The following is a 27,977-nucleotide window of genomic DNA, read 5'->3' as shown; positions in this document are numbered from 1 at the left end:
AACTGCAGCTTTGGAAAAAACAAGTCAAATACCTGGGATATGTAATATCCAAGGAAGGTAGAACATTAGATGAGGACAGAAAAGTAGCAATATGGCAAGCACCAAAACCCACTACCAAGAAGGAAATTATGTCCTTCCTGGGTACAACTAATTTTTGCCGGAGCTGGATTCCAAACTATGCTTTGGAATCTGCACCTCTGACTGACCTCATATATAAGAAGCCTATGGTAGCACAGGATTTATTACAATGAACACCAGAAGCAGAATCTGCTTTCTGCAAACTGAAGCAGTTAATAGCAGACTCATTAGTTCTGGGATTACCAAACTATCATAAACGTTTTTTCCAAACTGTAGATTGTAAGCAAGGTTATATGACATCAGTGTTAACACAACAGCATGGGGATAAGCAACGCCCCATTGCTTACTATTCATCACAACTAGACCCAGTGGCATGGTCCTTACCCCACTGTGTACAAGCAGTAGTTGCAGCTGCAATGGCAGTACAGGCTTCGGCCTTAGTAGTCTTATTCCACCTTCTCACTTTGAGTGTGCCTCATGCAGTCACGATTATTTTACTACAAGAAAAGGTGGTATATCTTTCCCCTGCTAGGCATCTTTCCTGTATGACTATATTGTTGAGCCAACCTCACATGACAATTGAACGATGCACGACTTTGAACCCTTCTACCTTGCTCCCAACCCCTGCAGATGGCACACCACACCGCTGCCTGCAGGTAATTGAGCAAAAGGCACTACCTAGAAAAGATCTCACTGATGTCCCCTTGGATGATGCCGAGGTGACATACTACGTGGATGGTTCGTGCAAAAGGGGTCCTGCAAGAAAGAACCTAGTAGGATATGCAGTAGTTTCTGACACTGAGATTATAGAAGAAAAACCTTTACCACACAACTTATCTGCACAGGCAGCAGAAATGATTGCCTTGACACAGGCATGTACCTTAGCAAAGTGTACATGTGTAAACATTTTTACTGACAGCCAGTATGCTTTTTCTACTGTACATGTTTTTGCGCAACAGTGGAAAAAACAAGGAATGATAACATCTACTGGCAAACCTATCAATCATGCACAGTTTATTCTAGATCATTTAGAATCTATTCAGTTACCTCAGAAAGTAGCCATTTGTAAATGCACAGCTCACACCAAGCAACAAGATAGGATTTCAAAAGGTAATGCGAGAGCTGATACAGCTGCAAAACAAGCAGCTACAGAAGTATTTCCTTCAAATGAGGAACTACAACCCTCTGAGATTTTGGACTTAGAAATGTTAAAAACAATGCAGACACTCACTGCGCAAGCTGAAAAACAAAGATGGGTAAAACGAAGAGCAATTCTCGAAAAGGGGCTGTACATCTCTAAAGAAGGGAAACCGATACTACCATCTAATTTGTTTAGATATGCAGCTTTGTTGAGCCATGGGCAGTGCCATGTCTCAACAGGGGGGATGGTACAGCTGGTGAACCAGGTGTTCACAATGTACGGATTTACAAACTACTCTAAAAAATGTTGTTTGATGTGTCAAATTTGCAACAAACATCATGCAGAAGGGGTGTTAAAGCCCAAGCAAGGGAGTTTCTCTACACCACCATATCCGTTTCACACTATCTGTATGGATTTCATAAAATTGAACAAACGTGAAAATAAGAAGTATTGTCTTGTCATTGTAGATATGTTTTCCAGATGGGTGGAAGCCTTTCCAACCAAAAATCCAGATGCAGCCACGGTGGCAAAAGTACTTGTCAAAGAAATCATCCCTAGATTTGGCATTCCGGAAAGATCTACAGTGACAATGGTACACACTTTGTAAACCAAACCATACAGCAGTTAAGTAAGCATTTTGGTATTTCTTTAAAAAATCATTGTGCAAACCATCCGGAATCTGCAGGGCTAGTTGAGAGGCATAATGGTATATTAAAGAATAAATTAAGAAAGTTAATAGCTGAGACAGGGAAGAATTGGCTATATTGTTTGCCCCTGGCACTGTTGAGCATGAGAACTGTTCCCACTGCAAAAGGATCGACTCCTTTTGAGAAACTATTTGGAAGGGCTTATTATACACCCCAGTGGAAACTTCTCATGTCCGCAGACCAGGAAGCAGATTATACACTAGCTGAATATATGAGAAAAGTCATGAATTCTAAACATCTGTTACAGTCAAATTCTGTTTCAGATAGAGAACAAACCGAAACATCGGAAGTGGCAGTGATCCCGGGGGAGTGGTGTGGGTGAAGAATATAAAGAAGAATTGGTCATCACCAAGGTGGGAAGGTCCTTACCAGGTGTTTCTTTCGACACCCACTGCAGTCAAGATAGCAGAGCAAACTTCGTGGATCCACCTGACGCACTGCAAACTAGTTAAGAACTTTGAACTGGACAAAAATCTTAACTCTCCATCTGGGCCCTCAGCACAAAGTCTGGCTACAAAGCGGGGTCAGATCAATAGGACTGATCCGTCTCAAACCCAGTGAAGAAACCATCGGTGCTGAAGGTCCTATTAGGGCAGAGAGTAAGAACGCATGTCTGGAACAAAGATGACAGGATCCAGTAAGATCCAGATGTACCTATTCGGAAGAGTCGGAGAAAACAGGAATGCAGAACCACAGTTTCCTCAGAAGTATTGCATAATCATCCTGTTGACTCTACTAGTGACAATAATCTTTTTGTTGTGGCCATTCCTTTTCCCCGCCACACAAACTGAACTGAATAAGCGTGGAGAGTTGCACGTAGAGTGGCACCCAAACTTCAACACTTACCAGGCAATCAAATATGTGTATGCTGAGACCTTCAATGTTTCAAATTGCTGGATTTGCACAGCTTTACCAACAGCATACGGGGGGTTATTGTTCAGTCCCCCTAGGAGCCAACAAGACCTGGGAAAACTTAGTCTATGATACATCAGATGTCACATCACAAGATAATTTAGCACTGCACTTGTCTGTTCGACAGAAGGGGACTGTGTGTTTTTACAAAAATTATACAGTTCAGGTGGGCTGGAGCAATTGCAATGTGACTGTTCTCTATAGATGCTACAATAAAACTGACAACACAGGTTCCTATTGCAACACAAGCTAGGATTCATATTTTTGAACTGATGCACAGGACAACTGATGAAGTAAAACATAATGCTGACCTCTATAAACAACTGATTATAGTTGACAAAAAAATGTTTCATCCAGAGCCAGGACATAGTAAAGTTACTACCAAAGGAGAAGACTGCTACTTTGTATGTGGTAGGAAAGCATATAAATGGTTACCTGAGAATTGGTCCGGCAGTTGTTATTTGGGGTACTTGGTTCCGGCCATACGACACACAGCAGTTTTACCTTAGGGGAAAATTCGGAATGTTCGGCGAGAAATCAAGAAACCTGTCAACCCAGTGGGGCAAATCAATGCGGGCTGGAAAAACCATCATGTTGTGAGCCTAGGGAAAAATGGACCGTCACATATGGACTTGGGTGATACCATCATCTCGTGGGCAGGTGTATTGCCAGCATATGGAGCAACAAAATCAATCTGGGAACTGAAAAAAACGTTTAAACTTCTCGAAATAATGAGCAATGCAACCTTTTCGGCTCTAGAATTGGTGACTGATGAACTGACTGCCATGAGAACTGTAGTGCTTCAAAACCGCATGGCTCTTGACTTTACCCTAGCGGCGAGAGGAGGTAGTTGCGCTTTAATCCAGAAGGAATGCTGTTCGTATATTCCTGACCACAAACACGAGATAGACAATCACCTTGAGGTGATTCAGCAGGTGTCGGCTATGACCAAGCCAGGACCAAATCCATTGACGGACTTTTTCCAGAGATTGTTTGGCGGATGGAGCAGTATCCTAATGAACATCCCGATTGCCATCTGTGTAGGAATGATCCTGCTGGTGGTATGTGTGTGTGCTGCTGCATCCCCTGCATGAAAAGAGTGATTAAAGACTTTATAGACATGTCAGTTTCAGAAACCTTAAACCAAGGTGCTGAACTTGAAGAATTGTTGAAAAATTGAAAATGCTTTCATAAGTTTAAACTGAATGACTCTCTTAACTGCAAATCCTGAGTAGGAAGAGGTTAGGGGTAGAAAAAAACTGTTTATGCTTATTTTGAAAGTAGAATAAAAGTATTAAAAGGGGGGAAATGTTAGAAAAATAAGTATTAATAATATGCATGCTTAATGCACTGAGGTTTAAAAGGGTTAATACATGTATTCTGTTCACACTGCATGAATCTGCACAGTTATTAGAAACTTAACAAGAAGCATTTGATTTCTGCTAATGTCAGCAAATAACAAGAAGCATTTCATTTCTACTAGTGTCATGAGACTTAAAGAGTTATTGATTTTCTGCTTACGCCATGAGAAAGTACACAGCTGTTAGAAGCTTTGATAAGGAGCACAAAGGCTGCTTGAAAGTATAAACTACAGTCAGCATTACTTGTACCCAAGCTAGAAATATACCTTGAATCTAGGCAAAATGTAGCATATATATTAGAACTGCACAACTGAAGAATTGAAAGTTTGTGGTGGGCTAAAATAAGCCCCAAGGCCAGGTTGTTTTTCTCAAATGTTTTGTAAATCAGCAGTTATTCTCAACTAGTCAGCAATTAGTCTAGTAACATTTTCTGCAGAACAATACAGAAAGATGTGTCTTAACTACGTCAGCAATAGAAGTAACATTTCTGTGGAACATGGAAAGAACTGTATAAAAATGCCATACTAATTATTAATGTCCAGACAAATCATTCTGCCTGCATGCTTTGTCTCCTTGCTGCAAGTTAATAATGGGTGCCATACTTGAACCTTACGTGAATTGGTCTTTGAAGTTTTTTCCTTTGACAATCACATCCTGGCTCAAATAACAAACGTGGAGTTAGCCTAGAAGCCAACTTGCCTCTAATACAGCCAATGTAATGGTCAGTGCTCTCATGTACTTTTTTAAAACATTCATATCCCATAGTTGCTTATGTGCTCCATGGGCTTCCCAACATTTAAGCCTACAATGCAGTCTCCCATGACATCCTTTATCAGTATACACATAGTGGGAATGGAAATGAAATGTTGTGCTTATGAAATAAACTACACTAATCTGCAGTGGTTTTAAGTATTGGAGTTTTGTATTTGGGAAGTGGGAATGGAAATGAAAATGATGTGCTTATGAAATAAACTATATTAATCTGCAGCGGTTTTAAGTATTGGAGTTTTGTATTTGGGAAGGCATTTTTCTAGGCAATTTTCCTCACTACCTGCTGACCACTGGCCCTCCAATTAACTGGCTGGTCCATATTTGTTTTCTATAAGTGACAGAGTGTTAGAGGAGGGTATCACTTGGCATCTATTTCTTTTTTTTTTATTCCTGTTGCAGACAAAGTGCACGGTTTTAGAACAGCATTCAAAATAGAAAACTGATTACCCCCCCCCCAATCTACTTTTAGGAAAAAACAAAGACTATAAGGATATTACCTCTGAACATTGATATATTTTTTGTATCTTCCAAGTGGAATAACACCTGACAATACACTAATGATGAAGCAGAGTGCAACAAAGTCCCTGCATCTTTTCTGCATCAGATAAAGTTAAGTTTTAGAGTGAAATCTCACACAGCTGTAATGACTTGACAAGTATAACTATGGACATGCATTGCCTACTAAGCTAACTTCACAAGTTTAATAGAGGAACAGAACTGCCTAATTACATACTCTCAAAGAAAACTTGAAAGCAAACTGGACCAAATTCACAGATGTCTGTTCCATTCTTAGCATCATCCCCTATGTAAAAACAGACTCCTATACCACAAGATATCGATAAAACAAATGTAACTTACCCAGTCAATTTATTGCGGATAATTTTCACACTTTGAACAAGTTCCCCAAATGTGGCAAATGCTCTTGAAATGAAATTTTCATCCATGTAAGGTTCAAGCTATTAAATGGAAAAAAATAGTGCATTTAAATAACTCAATGAGGAAAAAAACAGAACTACTATTAACAGTGTCATGATCATAGTTGCTATCACTTTGCCTTTTTTTCCTTCAGTGCATGGTGTTTTAATTTAACGAAGATAAAAATCAATCCTTACGTTTAAAGTGATATTAAATTACACTGCCAAGTAAATAACTATATATAAATGTACATTAAAGTTTGCAAAGCTTTTATACAATCAAAGGGTCAACTGCTACACAATTCTAGAAAGTAAAACTCACATTATATCAGCACACATAGAAGTATGCATTGTATCTCCCCTCCCTCACCCCCAAAAGAAGAAATACTTATCCCAGCTGAATGTAATCTCCCTGTAATCTCAGATGTCCAAGGGAGATCCGCCCAAAACAAAGCTAAAAACACAGCATCAATGGGACCCGACGGTATCCCGGGTTGCGTGTTACGTGAACTCCAAGAGGAGCTAAACCCACACATAAAAATACTATTTAACCTTAGCCTTACTTCAGGATATGTACCTGAACAGTGGCGTACAGCAACAGTGGTCCCACTCCACAAAGGGGGTACCTCTACAGAGCCTGGAAACTACCACCCCATAAGCTTAACCAGCCTGGTCTGCAAGGCTATGGAAAGAATCATTATGGAACTCACAAACCGAGACATAGGGGACCTACAGACACTTGACCCCACCCAGTTCGGCTTTGTAAAGGGCAGATCCTGCCTTTTGAACCTAGTTGACTTTTTCGAAACAGTCAATAGAGCCATTGATGAGGGCAAAGCAGTCCATACAGCCTACCTGGACTTGGCTAAGGCCTTTGACACAATACCCCACTCAGGCATCATAGATAAGCTCAACAGCTTAAACGTTAACCCTTAGGTCACTAGATGGGTTGCAAACTGGCTAAAGGACAGAACCCATAAAGTTAAAATCGCTGCAGCAATGTCAGACTCAAAGCCAGTCACAAGTGGTGTCCCACAGGGATCTGTCCTGGGACCCTCTTGTTCGGCATTTATTTCTCAGAGGTTAAAGCAAACATGGGAGGGTTGTGGCTGACAAAGTTCGCAGATGACTGCAAACTAGGCGCCATAGTCGATACACCAGCGGACACATACATCCTACAAAAAGGCCTCACAGAAACGGACAACTGGTGCCGGACTCACGGCCTTAAACTAAATGCCAAAAATTGTATAGTCATCCCCTTTGGGAAAAACAAAGTACCCACAAATTATCACATAGACAGCAACCCACTGAGTACGGAAAAAGAAATCAGAGACCTAGGGACTCAAGTCGACAGCGACCTCTCATTTGACACCCACGTTGCCAAAGTGGTTAGAAAAACATTCTACCTTGCACACCTCATCATGAAGGGATTCACATCCAGATCCAGGGATGTCATTGTACCCCTATACTCCTCCCTCATCAGACCCATGATTGAGTACAGTGCCCCATTTGGTATGTACCGCACCCGGCATTTGCAACAGCTGGAGAGACTACAAAAGTACCTCACCAAGAGGATCAAGGGTCTCCAACATATGTCTTATTCTGCCAGACTAAAGAAACTTCAGCTCTATTCAGTAGCATACCGCCTGCTCAGGGGTGATCTCTGCCTGACGTACAAGGCCATGTCCAATCAGGATCTGATGGACATGCTCCACCTCAAAAGATCCAAATCCATCAGGACCACTAGAGCTAAAGACTTAAACCTCGGCACGAGTATGAATAGGACATGCTGGAGGGATAGATTTATAACCCAGAGGCTTCCCATGCTTTGGAATAAGATCCCAGTTCGTATTAGGCAGAGCCCCTCACTGACTCTCTTCAAGAGAAATCTTGATGAGTGGATGGGAGATCGTAAGTTTACCCCAGGGGTCACATCTGTGTCACTGCTAGACAGGGGCACAGTAAACTAATTCTATTATATAAGGGGACCTTCATTGTGCCACTACTAGACAGAGGCACAGTATTCTAATTTTATTCTGTACAATTTTGTACCATTTCATGGGGTGGCAAAAGCCACATCACTATGGCTAGGCTTACAAATGCCCTAGGGCAGATAGCCTAGTACTATACTATGAAGCATGGAAGAGCTCTCGGATCATGTGGCCCAGGCAGGTATGACCCTAGCCCTGAGTAGCATCCTGCCTTCGCCCAGAATGATACCACAATATAAGGATAAAATGATTGACTTCAACAATTGGCTAAGCTTATGGTGTCATTCAAAGGGGATCCAGTATTTGTCTGCCTGGGATGACATGATTGACAGACCACGATGCTTTGCCAGAGATGGTCTGCACCTGTCGCCCCTGGGATTCAGGTTACTAGCTAAGGCTCTTGCCACCCCTATAGTGCCTTTTTTAGGCAAACTTCAAAGGACAAAACCACCACCATAACAGGTACAAGCATGCAAAATCTGAAGGTAATGCTACTCAATGCTAGAAGTCTAAACCTCAAAATGCACTCTCTCGAGGCACTCCTAAAAATGGAGAACATCGATATCTGTGCAGTAACTGAGACCTGGTTCAAGGCTCCAGAGAGCACCCCTGCAATACCAGGCTACAACTCTTACCACACTTTTCGGCCACCAAACCAGGACCGAAACACTAAAGGTTGGGGAGTGTCAATATTCACCAAGGATATTCACACCACCAGGCTAGTTGGCCAACACAATGTGTCTGAAATTCTCCAAGTGCAACTAACACTAGGTAAGACTGCAATCCAAATTGTAGCTTGCTACAGATCCCCCACCATACCCCAAGATTCTCACTACACCTTTCTAAACATACTGGAAAATATTAAGATAGAACCAAACACCCTAATACTGGGTGATTTTAACTACCCTGCCATTAACTGAGAAAACTACTCATGTCCCAACACCTTTGCACAACGGTTCTTGGAATTCATAAATTCCAACGCCCTGGATCAACTAATCCATAGTCCCACCAGGGGCTCCAATATCCTAGACCTGGTCATTACCAACATGGGAAATCAATGCTCCATACCTATGGTCACCCCCTCGTTAGTCAGGTCTGACCATAAGCTAATCACCCTTAACATCCACATCCCACCCCCACCCCCAGTAAAGAAACCACCATAAAAAACTTCTCCAAAGCCAACTTCATGCTACTCAAGTCAGAAGTGACAAACTTCATGACACCCATGCAGACGGGAACTGAAAGTTCAACTGCTGAATCCTACACTATGGCACTGTACGAGCACATCCACTCATGCATGAATCGTGCCATCCCAAATAGAACCAAAATGCTCTCATCCAAAAAAGGAAGCCAATCTGGTGGTCCCCTGCCATAAACAAACTTTACAACAAAAGGAAGAAACTTTTGCAGAAAAGAGGAAAATCCCAGGATGCAAAAAACTCCCTTACTAGCCTCAGTAAGAAACTGAGATGCCTCACAAAATCCTCCAAAGCTAGTTACGAAAATAAAATTGCCAAAGATTCCAAAGACAACCACAAAGCATTCTATAATTATATCAAGAATCTAAATGGCAATGCTCAGATCTGCTCTGAGCTAAAACAGAATGGCATTAAATATACTGATCCGAAGGATATTGCCAATATCCTGGCAGATCGACTCAGTGCCAACTTCACCCCACTCTCACCCCCTAAATGGCCCATCTCAATACCGGAAGATTGCCAAATTCCAGTAATAACGGCCACACAGGTACAAAACGCACTCTCTAAAGCGAAGAATACAGCATCCATGGGACCAGATGACATCCCGGGCTGTGTACTACATGAACTACAATATGAACTGGCACCTCACCCAAGTGTCATGTTTAATCATAGCCTCACCTCAGGTTTCGTACCCACTGAGTGGCGCAGAGCTACAGTTATCCCAATCCACAAGGGGGGGGGGTCCACCTTGGATCCCGGAAACTACCGTCCCATCAGTCTGACAAGCCTTATCTGCAAGGCCATGGAGCGTATTATCATGGAACTTATAAACAAAGACATTGGCAACCTTCAAACACTGGACCCCACCCATTTTGGGTTTGTGAAGGGCCGATCTAGTCTCCTGAACCTGATTGACTTCTTTGAATCAGTCTCCAGAGCCATGGACAAGGGTAAGGTGGTCCACACAGCCTATCTAGACCTTGCCAAGGCCTTTGACACCATCCCCCACTCTGGAATCATAGATAAACTTACTAAGCTGGGCATTAATCCCTATGTCACCCAATGGGTTGCTAAATGGCTTACTGATAGAACCCACACTGTAAAAGTAGCAGACTCCAAATCCAGCTCCAGACAAGTGACAAGTGGAGTACCTCAGGGTTCAGTCCTGGGGCCGCTCTTGTTTGGCATCTACTTCTCTGAAGTACAGGTCAACACTAAGGGACTCTGGCTAACAAAGTTTGCAGATGACTGCAAACTGGGAGCCATTAATGAATCCCCAAATGATGTGGATACTCTACAAAAGGGCCTTACAGAAACAGATGCTTGGTGCCAGAGCCATGGGCTCAAGCTCAATGCCAAGAAATGTACTGTTATCCCCTTTGGGAAAAAACATGTATCCATGAATTACCATATAGGTGGCAGTACACTAAACACAGAAAGTGTGATAAGAGACTTGGGGACACAGGTGGACAGTGGTCTCACCTTCGATAACCACATCGCCACAACAGTCAGGAAATCCTTCTATGTGGCACACCTCATCATGAAGGGCTTTTCATCCAGAAGAAAGGAGGTCATTGTCCCACTGTACTCATCCCTCATTAGACCCATTACAGAATACAATGCCCCATTTGGTATGTACCTCTCAAGACATCTGCAACAACTGGAAAGGCCTCAGAAATACCTCACTAAAAGAATCACAGGCCTAAAGCAGATGCCCTATGCTGACCGCCTTAAAAAACTCCAGCTATACTCTGACGCATATCGTCTACTCAGAGGCGATCTCTGCTTAACATACAAGGCCATATCAAAAACAGAGCTGTTGGACATGCTACACTTAAAGAAATCCCAATCCCTCAGAGCTACACGCTCCAGGGATCTAAACCTTGTCATCACAATAAACAAAACATGTTGGAGGGATAGGTTCCTGACCCAGAGACTCCCCAGACTCTGGAATAGATTGCCTATACATGTCAAGCAGAGTGCCTCTTTGGACCTCTTCAAGAGGAACCTTGACGATTGGATGGGAGAAAGGAAATTCACCCCAGGGATCACGTCAGTCACCCTGCTAGACAGGGGTCCAGGAAAGTAAATAATGTGGGAAGAAATAGCCAGGGAATTGTTATGGCTAGGCTTGCATAGGCCCTAGGGCTGATAGCCTAGTACCAACCTATGAAACTATTACAAGCCACTTCAAAACTCTTACATGACTACAGCTGCTAACTCAGCCTTGCAATTACAGTTTCTGTTCTTGGTAAAAGCATCTTATCTGTGGTATCAATCTGTTAGCAATACAGGAGTTGGAAGTGCTAACCTTCTCTTTCCTACCTGCATGTGGAACAACTGGAGGGCACAGAGTAAGGTACAGAAATCTTTGTTTTCATACAAGATGTCAATATGTATAAACAAATATGAAACGTAAACAGAGAACATTAGTGGAATTAAAACACAAACTCTGTACTGTATTATGAAAAATGGTTTTAAACCAGACACCTTCTATAATCTGGTAAAACGTGAGTTTTATTGTAGTCATATTTACACGGACAGCAGAACTCTTAAACCTTACAGAACTCTTACTTATTGTCCGTTTTTAAATGTATAATACCAGCTCAGGCAACAGAAGAGGGAACTGTGCATAAGATGCAACATTACTGGCAAAGACAACATTTCTGTTCAAAATAAATAAATTACACACACACACACATATATATATATATATATATATATATATATATATATATATATATATTTTTTATGCATACACACATGTACGATATAGATACAAATTCAGATATATATCACATAGATATAAACAAAATACTCCCACTCTTTTATATAAATGCTAGAGGATCTTTTACACCCACTTGAGCTACCAACAACTCAGGTGGGTAGGACTCAGATTAATATCTCAGCGAAAGGATTGCACATTCAGGAGTGTAGCACTGGAAAAATAAGCACCAGGTGTGGGAACAGAACCCACTGCCTTCCAACGTTAGCAAGCTCCAGCGTGCTACCTGCTGACCACTACACTATGCCTTCTCCAGATCTGACGACAGCTGCATTAAACATAAGACGCCATCAACTTTCTTCTCCAGTGTGAGAGAAGGTGGGCAGGGGTGTTACTAAGAATGGACCTACACGTACACATCTACTATTATGGTAACTACATAATTAAGTCACTATTGCAGGCCTAGTTTTATGTGAAATACACAACTTTTTACCTGGTAAAGACACACCGAATCACTAGACACAAACACCTTTGTTGAATTACATTTATAGTTATAAACTTTCTTTTCAAAAGTAAATGAAAAATAACATGCAGAAGTTGACTAAATCACATTATGGCACATTACAAAAATTCATGATGACTTCATCTGATGCCATTATGATATAAGGCAATAACGATAACACAAAGAAACTACAGTAGGTGAAAAAACATACCGAGAAATAACAAAAGTTAAATATCTTCTAGTAATTTTTATATTTTTATGGTTTTAGAGTCAAGACTGGGCTTGAGAGTTAGAAAGGGTTTTAGGATCAAGGTTAGGGACACAGCTTTAGTGTTAAGGTTACATTTTTAAGGTTAGCGTTACTACACTGAAATAACACTGGTTACTGTGTTCAGGCATAACTTGCATTCTTAGCCCAGTTGATAACATATGCAAAAACTATGCCAGAATTGGCATGAACTAATCCCAGCAAAAAAAAAAAAAAAAGTACTGTTAAACGGACATTTCAGTATTCTACTGTACAAGTTTTTTTTTTCAACTAGATATATAAATTAATTAGAAGTGTTTTTAAAAGATTATAAGAGGTTAAGGGATTGAGCATTTCCATGAGTTCCCCACAAAGGGTTGCCACCTTTTCAAATGCCCAAAGTGGGACAATCGTGGTACAAACATCAGATTTTGCAGGCCAAACCATACCCATGGCCAGTGTTTCGGACACAGAATAACTGTTTTATGCAACTACATAAAATATAGGCAATAATTTTGCCTTAATATCTCAGGATATTGGCCATTTTTACAATTTTTTTTGAAGGACACAACTGCCCAAAGAGGGACTGTCCCAGGCAAAGTGGGACAGGTGGTAACCCTATTCCCACGGTACTCATCACAAGGTTTACCCCCATTGAACAGTCAACTGATCTATAATTTAAACTCATCAGCCTGAGCAATAGTACTACATAGGATTTATTCTAATACAATACTTCTTTAGCCAACCAGGACTCTGCATTCATCCTGTGAATAATGTGCTACTCCATGGGAAAAACTTCTGACTGAAAAGTTGATCAAGGGGACAGGACTACTGAAAAGAGACTACAGATTTTTACCTCAAAAAAGGTACAGTAACACTGTGGATGTTTACATAAACTTTTTCTGCAGCTACATCAGACTGTTTTGATCTTGAATAAAATGTTTGTGGAATATACAAGCACCTCAATCAAGCAACCCATGTCTTTCAACTAGAAATATTTAAACTACCTCAACACACTACACTGTATTATCATCAGGCAGGGTTATACACACACTATATATATATATATATATATATATATATATACACATATACACATATATATATATATATACACACACACACACATATACATATATATATATATATATATATATATATACATATACACACACACATATATATATATATATACACACACATATATATATATATACACATATATATATATATATATATATATATATATATATATATATATACACACACACATACACATACACACACACTGTGGATATATATATATATATATATATATATATATATACATACACACACAGTGGATATATATATATATATATATATATATATATATATATATATATATATATATATATATATACACACACACTGTGGAGATATATATATATATATATATATATATACACATACACACACACACACACACACTGTGGATATATATATATATATATATATATATATATATATATATATATATATATATATATATATATATATAGATATATATATATATATATATATATATATATATATATATATACACACACACACACACACACACACACACACACACACACATATACATATTATGTGTACACACATACATATACACACACACAATACACATACACAAAAGTTATGCAATGATAAATAGGTAAGCAAAACAGTCTTTTCACAACAGTCAACCACAGACTTGAAAACAGATGTGGAAAATAATGAACAACAATTAGTTTGGAATATTTCCCAGAGACATTTGACTATCTTTATTGAAGCAAGTTTTGTCTTTCATTCCAGCCCAGTGGGCCAACTTGAGTGATACTATTGTAGAACTTAGATCATTTACTCGTAATCTAGCTCTGTAGTCTGTTTGCTTGTTGATCAAGATGATAGTAATAATGTGCAAGTTTAAAAAAAAAAAAAAAATACTACTTACACTCCACAATTGTCCTCGACTTTAGAAGTATTTCTTAAAGTATGTGAGGAACACATTTATGTGCTTCTGAATAATGAGAGACGTAATAAATTCTTTAATCTGACTAAAAATGAAAAACTAACCCTAGAAGGGTTACAGAACAATGATGATATAGTGATAAGACCCGCTGATGGGTCGAGCTATTGTTGTTATGGATAAGTTGCATTACTTTAATTCTATGAATGAAATGTTAAAAGATGAAAACCATGTATAGAACTGTTGATCTTGCTTTCATAGATTCCATGACACATTATTTTAATTCTATAGTGAACTGTTTTCAAGAGAATGCCATTTTCAAAGAACTGTGTCAATATCTTACTGTGGAATACCTCCTGATATCAAGTTTGCAAGGTTTACCAAAACTTCCTAAAAATCCTTATAACCCAGAATTTAGACATACTGTATAGCAGGGAGATGCTGGTTGACTGAACCACCCTCAATATATGTAGAAAAGCAGCTTAGACCCATTCTAGACAACTACGAGGCCATACTTCATGATACAGAATATTTTTATTTTTTAAATGATTTATACAGTTTTCAGTCCACATTTAAACTTACAGGGGATGAATATATGGTTACTTTAGACGTCACATTTCTGTTTACAGTCATTCCAAATAAGACAGGAATAGCTTATGTACATAGCTTTCTTGTCAAGAATGGTTCTTTTTCTGTTGAGGACAGGATTTATATGTTGAAGAACAAGAATGTGGTGTAGATAATTGGTTCAACCAACAACTGAACAAGAATGAACCAAAAACAAAAGAACGAACCAAAAACAAGAGGATGAACCAAACCACAGCATGGTCTGATGAAGCAGCTTGATGTGCTGCGAAAGCGCTTACCATTAAACGGAATTCTTTTTTATCTGCTGCCTGCTGTGGTTTGGTTCATCCTCTTATTTTTGGTCCAGAATTTATATGTTATTTGCTTGAATTAATATTAGAGCACAATGTCTTTGTTTTTGCAAATACATATTATCTACAGATTTCTGGCATAGCTATGGGCACACCTTGTGCCAACAGTTATGCCAATATAGTGACAGCCGAATGGTAAAACAGATATATTGTGAATGATGCATCCAATGTTAAGCATGTGTGTGTTTTTATCGTCGTTTTGGAGAGGACCTTTTTATGGAATGGAGAGCGAGCTGACTTACACCAATTTCTCTTATATTTAAATGGCACTAGTGACTTTTTGGAGTTTATAATGAATAGTTCTATTTCTAGAATAGAGTTTCGGGATGTGACTCTATTCAGTGATGAAAACCACAAATTACATACTAGTAGGTTTAGAAAAGAATGTTACAAAAATAGTTACTTTCATCGCAATATCATGCATCCGCAGCACATTTTTAAAAATATTGTAAAAGGTCAGGCACTTAGGATGTCCAGACTGCATGACAGAGAACATAATTTTCAATGGAGTCTTAAGCAAACTGGTGTTGACTTTTTACAACGAGGGTATAGAAACACTGAAGTGGAGTTGGCATATCAGAAAGCTAAGGATTATAAAAATACTGTGCTATCTTCTCTCGAAACAACTGAGGAAACACAGTATTATTCGACCACTGGAACGTTTATTGAAGCAAAATAAAATGAATACACTTAATACAAATAAGCCGTGTGAGTTATTTGTATTAAGTATATTCATTTTATTTTGCTTCAATAAACGTTCCAGTGGTCGATTAATACTGTGTTTCCTCAGTTGTTTCGAGAGAAGACAGCACAGTATTTTTATAATTCAAGCAGTTTTTTCCTCGCAACATTTTTGGTTCTGCAGAAAGCTAAGGATGACAGAGAATGTAAGGGGAAACCTTTTTTTTTTCATCCTATCTCTAGAAAGAAAGAGCAAATATTATCAGCATATATTATCAACATAAAGGTTCTTTTTGTATGACATATAGCACAGACTGTGCAGGTATTAGGAATACTGTCAAAAACAACAGGCACATTTTGAGAACTGATCCACAAATTAATAAAATTTTAGATGACTCCCCTAGATTCGTTTATAAAAATAAAAAATCTATAAGGAGAAATCTTTGTTATCAAGAATATAATACGTCTGTTCATACTTTGCGAGATGACAGTTTTGGTACGACCACTTGTGACAGATGTGCATATTGTAAGTTTATAGATAAATCTCACAGATTCGTTCATCCTGAAACAAGGACGGAATATACTTTTAAAGTTAAAGCTTGCTGTGAGAGCAAGAACATAGTTTATTTAGCTTACTGCGTCGAATTGGAACCTGTGTTCTGAGAGACAGCCTTACAAGACTATCTGCAAATATACAGAGCTGAGTATAGTTTTCTTTATTATAGAGTTTAATTGTTGCTTAGATATCTGTTGTCTCACTGTTCTGAGAGTCTGATCTGCAAATATACACAGCTGAGTATATTTTTCTGGTTTTATAGTTTATACTACTAGTGGTTGCTCAAATCTCTGCTGAAACTGTCTTCCCCACCCCCCCTCCCTGTTTTTGGTTTGTAGTTTAAATTTGGTGGCTTTTGCAGTGCCCGCCCCACTGTAGATTTGATCTAGGACACTCCCCCAGTCCCATCTCTTTACCGCACTCTACCTAATAAACCCTTTCTGCACTTGCTTTTAGTCCTTTTTAATTTAATTGCATTTTTCAAACTGTGTGTGGTCTAATATTGCTACATACTCGTGTGCTAGCTTGCACTGCATGTGAATTGTTTTTACTACTTTTCGGTAAAAAAAAAAAAATAAATAACTGTAAGCCTGTTTCCTACCTTTCCTGTAACTAGTGTTCCAGATACAGATTTGCTGTATCCAGGACTGTTTGTAAGCTTCTGAGCCCCCCCCCCCAAGCCTTTCTGTATTGGAGGGAAGCCTTCTAGCTCATCAGTGGGAGTGGTAAGCATTAGGTAACCTGTCTACCACATAAGGAGTGGTTCTGGCCCAGAATTTGTAATTACTGGCCGTTTGGGCAATCTTCTATCTCTCTCAGCTTTCTGATTTGAAAGCCTGCATTTGCACTTCTTTCTGTCCTGTAACCCGTCTAGTGCAGATACAGATTTTAGTTTTAGCACTTAAATTTGCTTATTCATACTCAGCACTTGTAAGCACTAAATAAGCTACTAATTACTATAGCACTCAATCTTCCTCATTACCTAAAGCAAAACAGTTTTTGTACTTCCCTTTCTCACTGGCGTTGAGAAAAACAGCTCTTGTACTCACTTTCCTCACTTATCTAGAGGAGAATAGTTTTTTTATTCAGGCATGTCCAAGGGTCAGCTCCCAGTGTTCTCCCCTGTCTATCTGATGAATCTGGGCATCTTCTGGCAATGTAGAAATTGCCTCATGTACACAGACAACCCTCTCCTCCTACCACCCAACACTACAACCTGTGATCCACTATCTGTCTGCTTGGGATGACGTGGTCGACAGACCACGATGTTTTGCCACAGATGGCCTGCACCTGTCGCCCTTAGGATTCCAGATACTGGCTAAGGCTCTTGCTGCCCCTATAGTGCCTTTTTTTACGCAGGGTTCAAGTAACAAATTCACCACCATAACAAGAACAGGCAAGCAAAAACTGAGGGTAATGCTACTCAATGCTAGAAGTCTAAATTTCAAAATGCACTCGCTCGAGGCACTCCTTAAAATGGAGAACATCGATATCTGTGCAGTGACTGAGACCTAGTTCAAGGCTCCAGACAGCACCCCTGCACTACCAGGCTATAACTCATAACACACTTTTCGGCCATCTAACCTGGACCGAAACACCAAAGGTGGGTGTGTGTCCATATTCATTAAGGATATCCACACCTCCAAGCTAGTTGCTCAGCATAATGCATCCGAGGTTATCCAAGTGCAACTAACTCTTGGCAAACCTGCAATCCAAATTGTAGCTTGCTACAGATCCCCCACCATGCCCCAGGATTCCCACTCCCTTTTCTTGATGTACTGGAAAATATTAGGGTTCAACCAAACACCCCAATAATGGACGACTTCAACTACCCCACCATTAACTGGGAAAACTACTCATGTACTAACTCCTTAGCACAACGCTTTCTGGAATTCATAAACTCCAATGCCCTAGATCAACTTATCCACACACCCACCAGGGGCAACAATATCCTAGACCTAGTCATTACCAACATGAGTGACCGGTGTTCCACACCTGAAGTCAACTCCTCGTTGGTCCGATCCGACCATAAGCTAATCACCCTTGATATCCACATCCCACCCCCACCCCCCATTAAGGAAACCACAGTAAGAAATCTCCAAAGCCAACTTCATGCTTCTTAAGACAGAAGTAGTGAACTTCATGACACCCATGCAGATGGACAATACAGTTACAACTGCTGAATCCTAAACAAATGCGTTCTAGAAGCACTTACACGAGTGCATGGATTGTGCTATCCTCCAAAAAAAGGAAGCCGATCTGGTGGTCCCCTGCCATAAACAAACATTACAACAGAAGGAAGAAACTGTTGCAAAAGAGAGTAAAATTCCATGAGTGGAGGAGCTCCTGGTCAGCCTCAGTAAGAAGCTGAGATCCCTTATAAGATCCTCCAAAGCTGGCTATGAAAATAAAATTGCCACTAATTCCAAGGACAACCACAAAGCATTCTATAGCTATGTCAAGAATCTCAATGGCAACACCCAGATCTGCTCTGAGTTACAACACAAAGGCATGAAAAGTACAGAACCAACTGAGGTTCAGTGCTAACTTTACCCCCCCTTACCCCCTAAAGGGCCCATATCTATACAGGAAAAATGCAGAGTGCCTGTAATCACAACTACGCAGGTGAAAGCTGCACTCTCTAAAGCCAAAAACACAGCATCCATGGGACCGGACAACATCCCAGGCTGCATTTTACACGAACTTCAGAAAGAACTGGCTCCCCACTTAAGCACCATGTTCAATAATAGCCTTGCATCAGGCTTTGTGCCCACTGAATGGCACACAGCAACAGTTATCCCACTCCACAAAGGGGGAGCCACCGCTGATCCCAGGAACTATAGACCTATTACCCTGACGAGTCTGGTCTGCAAAGCCATGGAACGTATCATCATGGAACTCATAAACAAAGACAATGGTAACCTCCAAACTCTGGATCCCACCCAGTTCGGGTTTGTGAAAGGCAGACCATGCCTCCTGAACCTGATCGACTTCTTTGAGGCAGTCACCAAAGCCGAAGATGAGGGTAAACTGGTTCACACAGCCTATCTTGACCTCGCCAAGGCTTTCGACACCATCCCCATTCTGGAATTATAGCTAAACTCAATAAACTAGGCATAAATCCCTACGTCACAAGATGGGTTGCCAACTGGCTCACTGACAGAACCCACATTGCAGACTCCAAATCTGACCTCAAACCAGTGACAAGTGGAGTACCACAGGGTTCCGTCCTGGGACCGATCCTGTTTGGTATCTACTTCTCTGAAGTACAGGCTAACACAGAAGGCCTCTGGCTAACTAAGTTCGCAGATGACTGCAAACTAGGAGCAATAGGCAAGTCCCCAAATGATGTGAACATCCTACAGAAGGGCCTCTCTGAGACAGATGCCTGGTGTCAGAGCCATGGCCTCAAGCTCAATGCCAAAAAGTGCAGTGTCATCCCCTTTGGTAAAAACTCTGTACCCATGACTACCACATAGGCAGCAATCTACTTAACACCGAATGCGTGATAAGAGACCTTGGGACCCAGGTGGACAGTAGTCTCTCCTTTGATAGTCACATCACCACAGAGTCAGGAAATCCTTCTAAGTGGCACACCTCATCATAAAAGGGTTCTCATCCAGGAAAAAAAAGAGGTTATCGTTACCCTCTACTCATCACTCATTAGACCCATTATAGAGTAAAACGCCCTTTTTGGAATGTACCTCACAAGACATCTGCAGCAGCTGGAAAGGCCACAGAAGTACCTCACAAAGAGGATTACTGGACTCAAACAAATGTCCTACACTGACTGCCTCAAAAAACTCCAGCTTTACTCCGTAGCATATCACCTACTCAGAGGTGATCTCTGCCTAACATATAAAGCTATGTCAAACCCAGAGCTGTTGGACATACATGCTACACCTAAAGAAATCCCAATCCCTCAGAGCTACACGCTCTAGGGACCTAAACCTTGTCACCACAATAAACAGGACATGCTGGAGGGATAGATTCCTATCCCAGAGACTTTCCATACTCTGTAACAGGCTACCCATCTATGTCAAGCAAAGTTCTTCATTAGCACTCTTCAAGAAAAATCTTGATGAGTGGATGGGAAATAGGAAATACACCCCAGGGAGCACTTCTGTGTCTCTGCTCGTCAGTGGCACAGGAAAATAACTTTCTTGGGTGGCGTAAGTCGGGGAACCTTGTTGGCTAGGCTTGCGTAGGCCCTTGGGCCGATAGCCTAGTACCTACCTATGAACTTATGACTGTTTGGTTTTCTATCTAGGGAAAACCAATAGACGTCTGATGGAGTGTATTAGGGATCACTACTACTATGTCCGTAAAGGACAGTTATAGTGACCTTGCCAAACACATTTTGCAAAAAGGGAAGAGTTATTGGTTTAAGTTCATTCCTTGCTGTGGATGAAGTAAAAGAAAATATGAGAAAAGGAGATATGGTTAATAATACAGAAAAAAAAAGAATTAAGATGGATTTTACAGTTGTCAGCACATAGGGGCCTTGGTTTAAACGCCAATGAACATGGTCCACTTAAACCTGTTTTGAAAGGAAGAAAACTGTTGAAATAATATATATTTGACATTTTTTTTTTTAGGTATTGTAATCATGCCTTCTGGCCCCTCATGCACACTCTTTTAGAACATTTGCTCTTATTAGTTGCTATGGATTTTAATTGATTTTTTAATTGGTGTTAAGTCTGCTGTTTGAAATGATATACAAGTTATTTTAAAATATTAGTTTTATATGGTCTGAAGAAGCGATTTGGATAATTGTGAAAGTGCTCACTTTTTATCAATAAATGTTTTAAACCAGTAAGAAACCTCTAGGAGTAATCTTTTATCTGGAAGTGCTGTGCAATGTTTTGTTGGTTGGAAAGGTAAAAATAACTATTTAAATTTACTAGCCATGAGACTAACATTGAAAGTATGCATGGGTCAACTATGTCTCTTCACTGCAGTATGTGTGGTTGCAAGCCTTTTGCTTAAACTTTAATAATGAATACTGTGCACAACTTTGTTACAGCTATGCCAGTAAAACAAATGGTGTAAACACTGTTCAGATTAAGTAAATATTTAATATTAGAATCTGGTTAATACAAAAAATATTGACTTGCTTTTAAACTCTCAACTACAGGGAATAAATAAGAGAGAGTTTGTTAGCCGACCAGCACTGAATATTCCACTCAGAACTGAATTACTCCCCCTTGGGGGAGGTCAGGATTATTTAAATATACTACAGCTGCTTTCCTTTCTGTTTTTATTGCTAACTATAATGAATACATTTCCTCTTAAATTACTATTCATCTATCAAAGGAATGCTATTTCATTGAATAATCTCCGGTGTGATTTACAGGGAAAAAAAGGAGTAATAAATATTTTACTTGGTTGTTTGTACACTATTTTCTAACTGTCAGGAAAATGGAATATTACCAATATTTCCTACTCCTTAGGGTCTACCTTACAGTTGGTATACATTTGGAGAACTGTTGTATCATATATTAATGACTGGAGTGATGAACTAAATAATGTTAGGCATAACAAATAGAACAGATTTAGGAAATGACATCTATTTTCTGCAAAGAACATTCAGCACCTATGAAACATGATGAGGCCCCTGAGAGCTATGGAATTGTGGATGCAAGTACTCAGCAATTTGAGGATCCAGTTTGTTTAGAAGGAAACAAAAAAAAAAGAAATAAAGAAAGGAAGAAGTTCTCAACACATAAGGAAGAAAAAGAAACTGACTAATGACTGTAAAAGGAAAGAGAAAATATAGTAAAAAGGATTCTGCTTTATGTGACACACTGGTGACAGGGAATGAAGATATCTGTCTATCAGAAAATCCTCAGTCTACAGAAAAGGCATCACCTTTCCAATGGAAAAGGTAGAAAAAGAGGCAAGGGGCAGGTTAAAAGGAAGAAATAAAAACTGAATGTGGAAGGATTGAAGAACATTACTGTAAGAAAAAAAGAAGAGACAGATGTTGACTACATGGCTCAAGCTGTGGATTTACAATGCAAGCTGGATGAGAATTTAATACGCAATGAAAACAGTGGAATTAATAAGACTAATGGTGATGAAGATCTATCCTTCCTAACAATTGATAGAGCAGAAATGACTAATAGAAGCTGAAGATTCTTTAGAGATGGTCAGCAAAGATATTCTTGTAATTGGAAATTCAGTTATTAGAGGAATTGATACTTATAATTTGCAAAGAGGATAATGAACATAGAGTAGTAGTATGCTTGCCAGTGGATAATGAACAGAATAGTAGTATGCTTCCCAGAAGCAAAAACAGAAGCTGTGAAACAAGCCTTGGAATGCCTTAATGTAAGGAAGTATGGATTTGTTTTTATTCATGTTGGTACAAATGATGTCACCAACAAAGATTCTCCGACTGTTAGTCGGGAACCGACAGCCCACCTAGATAGTATAGCTTGTACTGGTGTTAAGAATATTTTACAAATCACCTATAGAAAGGTTAGTCAGGTCACTGTGAATGAAAAGATTTTTTGGATAAACACAGACATGGAAAAAATGTCCTGTTTTAAAAAATGGAAATGTGTAGAGCATCCAAGCCTTCTTTAGGGCACACGTGTTCAGACAGGATGGTGTGCATTTGTCTAGATCAAGGAAGAGAATTTTTGCAGCAGATATTTTGCAATATTTGACAAACGGTAGCCAGGATTTTTGCCAGGTCAAAAATGCGACAGTTCACATACAGCAATATTTGATGCTTCTCTAATGGTTGTTAATGCTAGGAGCATTGATAATAATGTTTTTTATTAGAAAATTTGCTACGTTCCCACAAGATTGATGTTGTTATAGTTTGTGAAACATGGTTAAAGAACAATGACTGGAAACCAGTTCTGTCAGGGTATAAAATATTTTTACTGTAACAGACATTCTAACAAAAAATCAGGTGGAGGTGTTATGACAGGGATTAAAGATAGCTATGAGACTTGTGATTATTACATGTTCAGTGATAACACCAATACTATAGACTGTGTAACTGTGACAATAAAGACAACCCTGGAACATATAACAATTGTTGGGAGTGTACAGACCACCAAAGTCAAGTGCAGATGACCTAGAGGAATTCATACATTTCTTACATGAAACACATAAGGGAAGAATAATATTAGCTGGGGAATTAAATTTACCAGAAACAGACTGGAATAATACTGATTCAACAATATTAGTAAAGAAATTATTCGCAGAGTATATTCAGGAACAACAAATGCTTCAGAATGTAAAAAACTACCAGGGGACGGAATATACTAGATATTGTTTGTGTTCCCAAAGAAATGACTGTAACGTCAAGTCAAGTTTTACCACCATTGATGTACGGTGATCATGGGGTCATAAAGGTTAATTTGTTGCTAGATAATTCTGCCAAACTGAAATCTAAACCAATGCACAGAAGGTTAATTACAGATTGTAGGGAAGCAAAACAGTTAATATATAAAACTAATTGGAGTGAGGTGTTCAGTGGAAAAACTGCAGATGGAATGTGGAAAGTTTTGAAAGAGAAATTGTTTGAATGCAAAAAGTCAAAAAAATGTTTAACATCAGGATCTAGGCACGCAACATCAGGGGGTTATATTTCCATAAGAACAAGACACCTGATTAAGGCGAGACACAAAAAATATAAGAAATGGAAAAGAGGTCGCTACAACTTTGAAAACGGAAATAAACGAGCTGGACAAATAGATTAAGCATAGTGTGAGACAAGATCAAGAAAAATTTGAAGAAAATGTATATAAAGATATTAAGCATAATAGGAAACCTTTTTATAGATACATAAGATGTGGAAGGAGTAAAGATACACAAATTGATAAACTGTGTGCAGATTCTAAAATGTATTCTCAGACCAACAGATTATAGATATATTTACAAAATCTTATGCAAAATAGTTTGGATCCACAAAAGGGGTGGCAAGTCGTCCTAGTGACATCCAGATAACCCCAGATATTGGAATCAAATTACATTATATTGAAAAAGAAATGTGAAAACTGGATCCAAACAAAGCGCAGGGAGGAGATGGAACAAATAACAATGACCTGAGAAAACTTAAGCAAGAACTTACACCACCATTACATCTATTATTCACTAGGTCATAAATATGGGGAGATTCCTCAAGATTAGAGACATGCACTTATTAAACCTGCCTTTAAGGGAAATCTGAGTGGGACAAACCCTGAATCATACAGACCCTCAAGTCTACTTTCATGTTGTGGAAAAATAATGGAGAAGGTAATACTGGATAAGTTATTGTCAGAACTGGATAGGTTGGGACTTGAAACCATACATCAGCATGCATATGTTGAAAATAGATCTCTTACCACCTGTAACATGATGTTCTACAACAATACAATTAACAGCTATGAATGAAAAATTGTGCTGTGATGTTATTTATATAGATTTGACGTCAGCATTTGACAGGGTCATGCACAAAACACTGATCAAGTATAACTAGGTATGGATGTACTGTTGATAGTATCTTCCAGACCTTACTTTTTCATCTGAGGTGTTCTACAGTCTATATGCTGATGACCTGAAATTGGGTAAACTGATTACAAGTGTTACAGATAAGGCATGTCTGCAAAATAATTTAACTAAATTGACCATTTGGGCACAGGAGAATAATATGTTGATAAATGCATCAAAAACTAAGCATATGAGATTTGGGAGACAAACTGAAAGATGAATATTTAATACAGCACACAGTGATTGAAACTGTAGACTCATTTAAGGACCTGTGTATATGGGTAGATTCAGCTAGGAGTTTTTCTAATCATATCAACCAATTGGCTAATGATAGTTATAGAACTATAGGTTGTATAAAGAGAAGGTCACAGTAAGCTGCCTGTCAGCACTCAGGTCTCTCAACAGCAGGTACAGTACGACTCAGTCATTGTCGGACTACATGAAAAGGGACATCGAGGAGCTCTCTGATTATGTAGCCCAGGCAGGTATGACCCTGACCTTGAGCAGTATCCTACCTTCACCTAGAATGATGCCACAATACAGTGATAAGATGATCAGCTTTAATAATTGGCTTAAATTCTGGTGTCATTCAAAGGGGATCCAATGTCTGTCTGCCTGGGATGACAAAGGCTTGCCTCACCCCTGGGCTTTCGGATATTGGCAAGGCTCTTGCCACCCCATAGTGCCTTTTTAGGCAAGGCTCAAATTCTAAACCTACCACCCTAGAACCTAAGGGTAATGCTGCTCAATGCCAGAAGTCTCAATCTCAAGATGCAGGCCCTTCTCAATATGGAGAACATCGATGTCTGTGCTGTGACAGAAACCTGGTTCAAGGCTCCTGAGAGCACCCCAGCACTAACAGGTTTCACCTCATTGTCCATATTCATAAAGGACACCCACTGATGCATCGGAGACCATCCAGGTGCAATTAACCATAGGCAAGACTGCTCTGCAATTTGTAGCATGTTACAGGCCACCCTCTCAAACTCAGGAACCTCACATGGCCTTCCTGAAAACATTGAGGGGATAAATGTATCTCCAAACACCATCATACTAGGTGACTTTAACTACCCTAATATAGACTGGGAACACTACTCAAGCCCGAACACTCTAACCCAAAGATTCCTGGAGTTCATAAACTCAAATGCCATGGAACAACTAGTCACCATCCCACAAGAGGAGAAAACATACTTGATCTCATCATCACGAACATGGGATCAAAATGTTCAACACCGAAGTATACCCCTCACTGGTGAGATCAGATCATAAACCGCTGGAGAGCTGGATCTCCATCCCCCCCCCACCTGAAAAAAAAAAACAAAAAAAAAAAAACTTTCAAAAGCCGATTTTCACACTTAAAAAAAAAGTGTGGTCTCCTTTAAGCCCCTGAGCCAGTGGTAAACATTACTCAAACCGCTGAATCACTTACAAATGCCTTCTACCAGCACCTACAGGACTGCATGGATCAGGCAATCCCAAACAAAACTAAGACTCTCTGTACCAACCAGTCTGGTGGACCCCAGCCATAAACAAGCTCTACAACAAGGAGGAAGCTACTACAAGATAGAGCAAAATCCTTGAAAGGTAAGACACCTTTGATCATTATAAGTAAAAAACTAAGAGCTCTCATAAAATCATCCAAGGCAAATTTTGAGAGAAAATCGCCAAGGACTCTAAAGAGAATCATAAGGCCTTCTTTAGCTATGTTAGAAACCTAGCAGGAAACTCCCAGATATGCTCAGAATTAGTTCAAAATGATGTGAAAATTACTGAACCTACACACATTGCCAACATACTGGCTGACAGGTTCAGTGCAAAGGAGAGATATCTATTCCAGAGGATTGTAGCCCCCAAACATCTCCAACGCCCAGGTGAGAACTGCCCTCACTAAGGCAAAAACACAGCATCCATGGGACCGATGGTGTCCCCGGCTGTGTGCTTCATGAACTCAATGAGGAATTAAACCCACAGTTAGGACAGCTGTTTAATCTATTAGCTTGACAAGCCTTATCTGCAAAGCCATGGAGAGGATCATAATGGAACTCATAAATAAAGACATAGGAACTTGCAGACTTTGGATCCAACTCAGTTTGGCTTTGTCAAAGGCAGATCCTGCCTCTTAAACTTGGTTGACTTTTAGACAGTCACCAAGGCCATTGATGAGGAAAGGCAGTCCATACAGCCTACCTCGACCTGGCAAAGGCCTTGACACAATACCCCACTCAGGTATCATCGAAAAACTCATCAGCTTGAATGTAAACCCATACATCACAAGATGGGTTGCAAACTGGCTAAGTGACAGAACCCACAGGGTCAGAGTTGCTGGAGCCATGTCAGACTCAAAGCCTGTCACAAGTGGTGTCCCACAGGGCTCAGTCCTGGGTCCACTCTTGTTCGGCATCTACTTTTCTGAAGTACAAGCAAACACAGGAGGGTTATGGCTGACAAAGTTTGCAGATGACTGCAAAAAACACTTCTGACACAGATATCCTTCAGAAGGGCCTCACAGAAATGGATAACTGGTGCCAGAGCCATGGCCTGAAGTTAAACGCCAAAAAATGCATAGTCATACCCTTTGGGAAAAACAAGGCTACCCCTAGCTACCATATAGGTGGCAATCCACTGAGCACAGAAAAAGTCATCAGAGATCTGGGGACCCAGGTTGACAGTAGCCTTCGCTTGACACTCATGTTGCTAAAGTAGTTAGGAAAACCTTCTATATCACCCACCTGATCATGAAGGTGTACTCATCACTTATTAGACCTATGATT

General features: G+C 39.8%; 1 protein-coding gene across 1 annotated transcript in view; it reads right to left on the bottom strand.

Moving 5' to 3' along the window:
* The window catches only part of LOC122812639 (tRNA selenocysteine 1 associated protein 1), a 633,267-nt gene that overhangs the window by 597,629 nt on the left and 7,661 nt on the right, over positions 1-27,977 (bottom strand). Inside the window, exon 2 of the mRNA XM_044084823.1 lies at positions 5,829-5,926. Within this exon, the coding sequence (XP_043940758.1) occupies positions 5,829-5,926 (98 nt within the window). The remainder of the gene's footprint in view (positions 1-5,828; positions 5,927-27,977) is intronic.

This window comes from Protopterus annectens, chromosome 1.part1 (assembly GCF_019279795.1).
Source record: "Protopterus annectens isolate FY-2018-M chromosome 1.part1, PAN1.0, whole genome shotgun sequence".
Lineage (NCBI taxonomy): Eukaryota > Metazoa > Chordata > Ceratodontiformes > Protopteridae > Protopterus > Protopterus annectens.
This window is presented reverse-complemented; position numbering and strand designations above follow the sequence as displayed.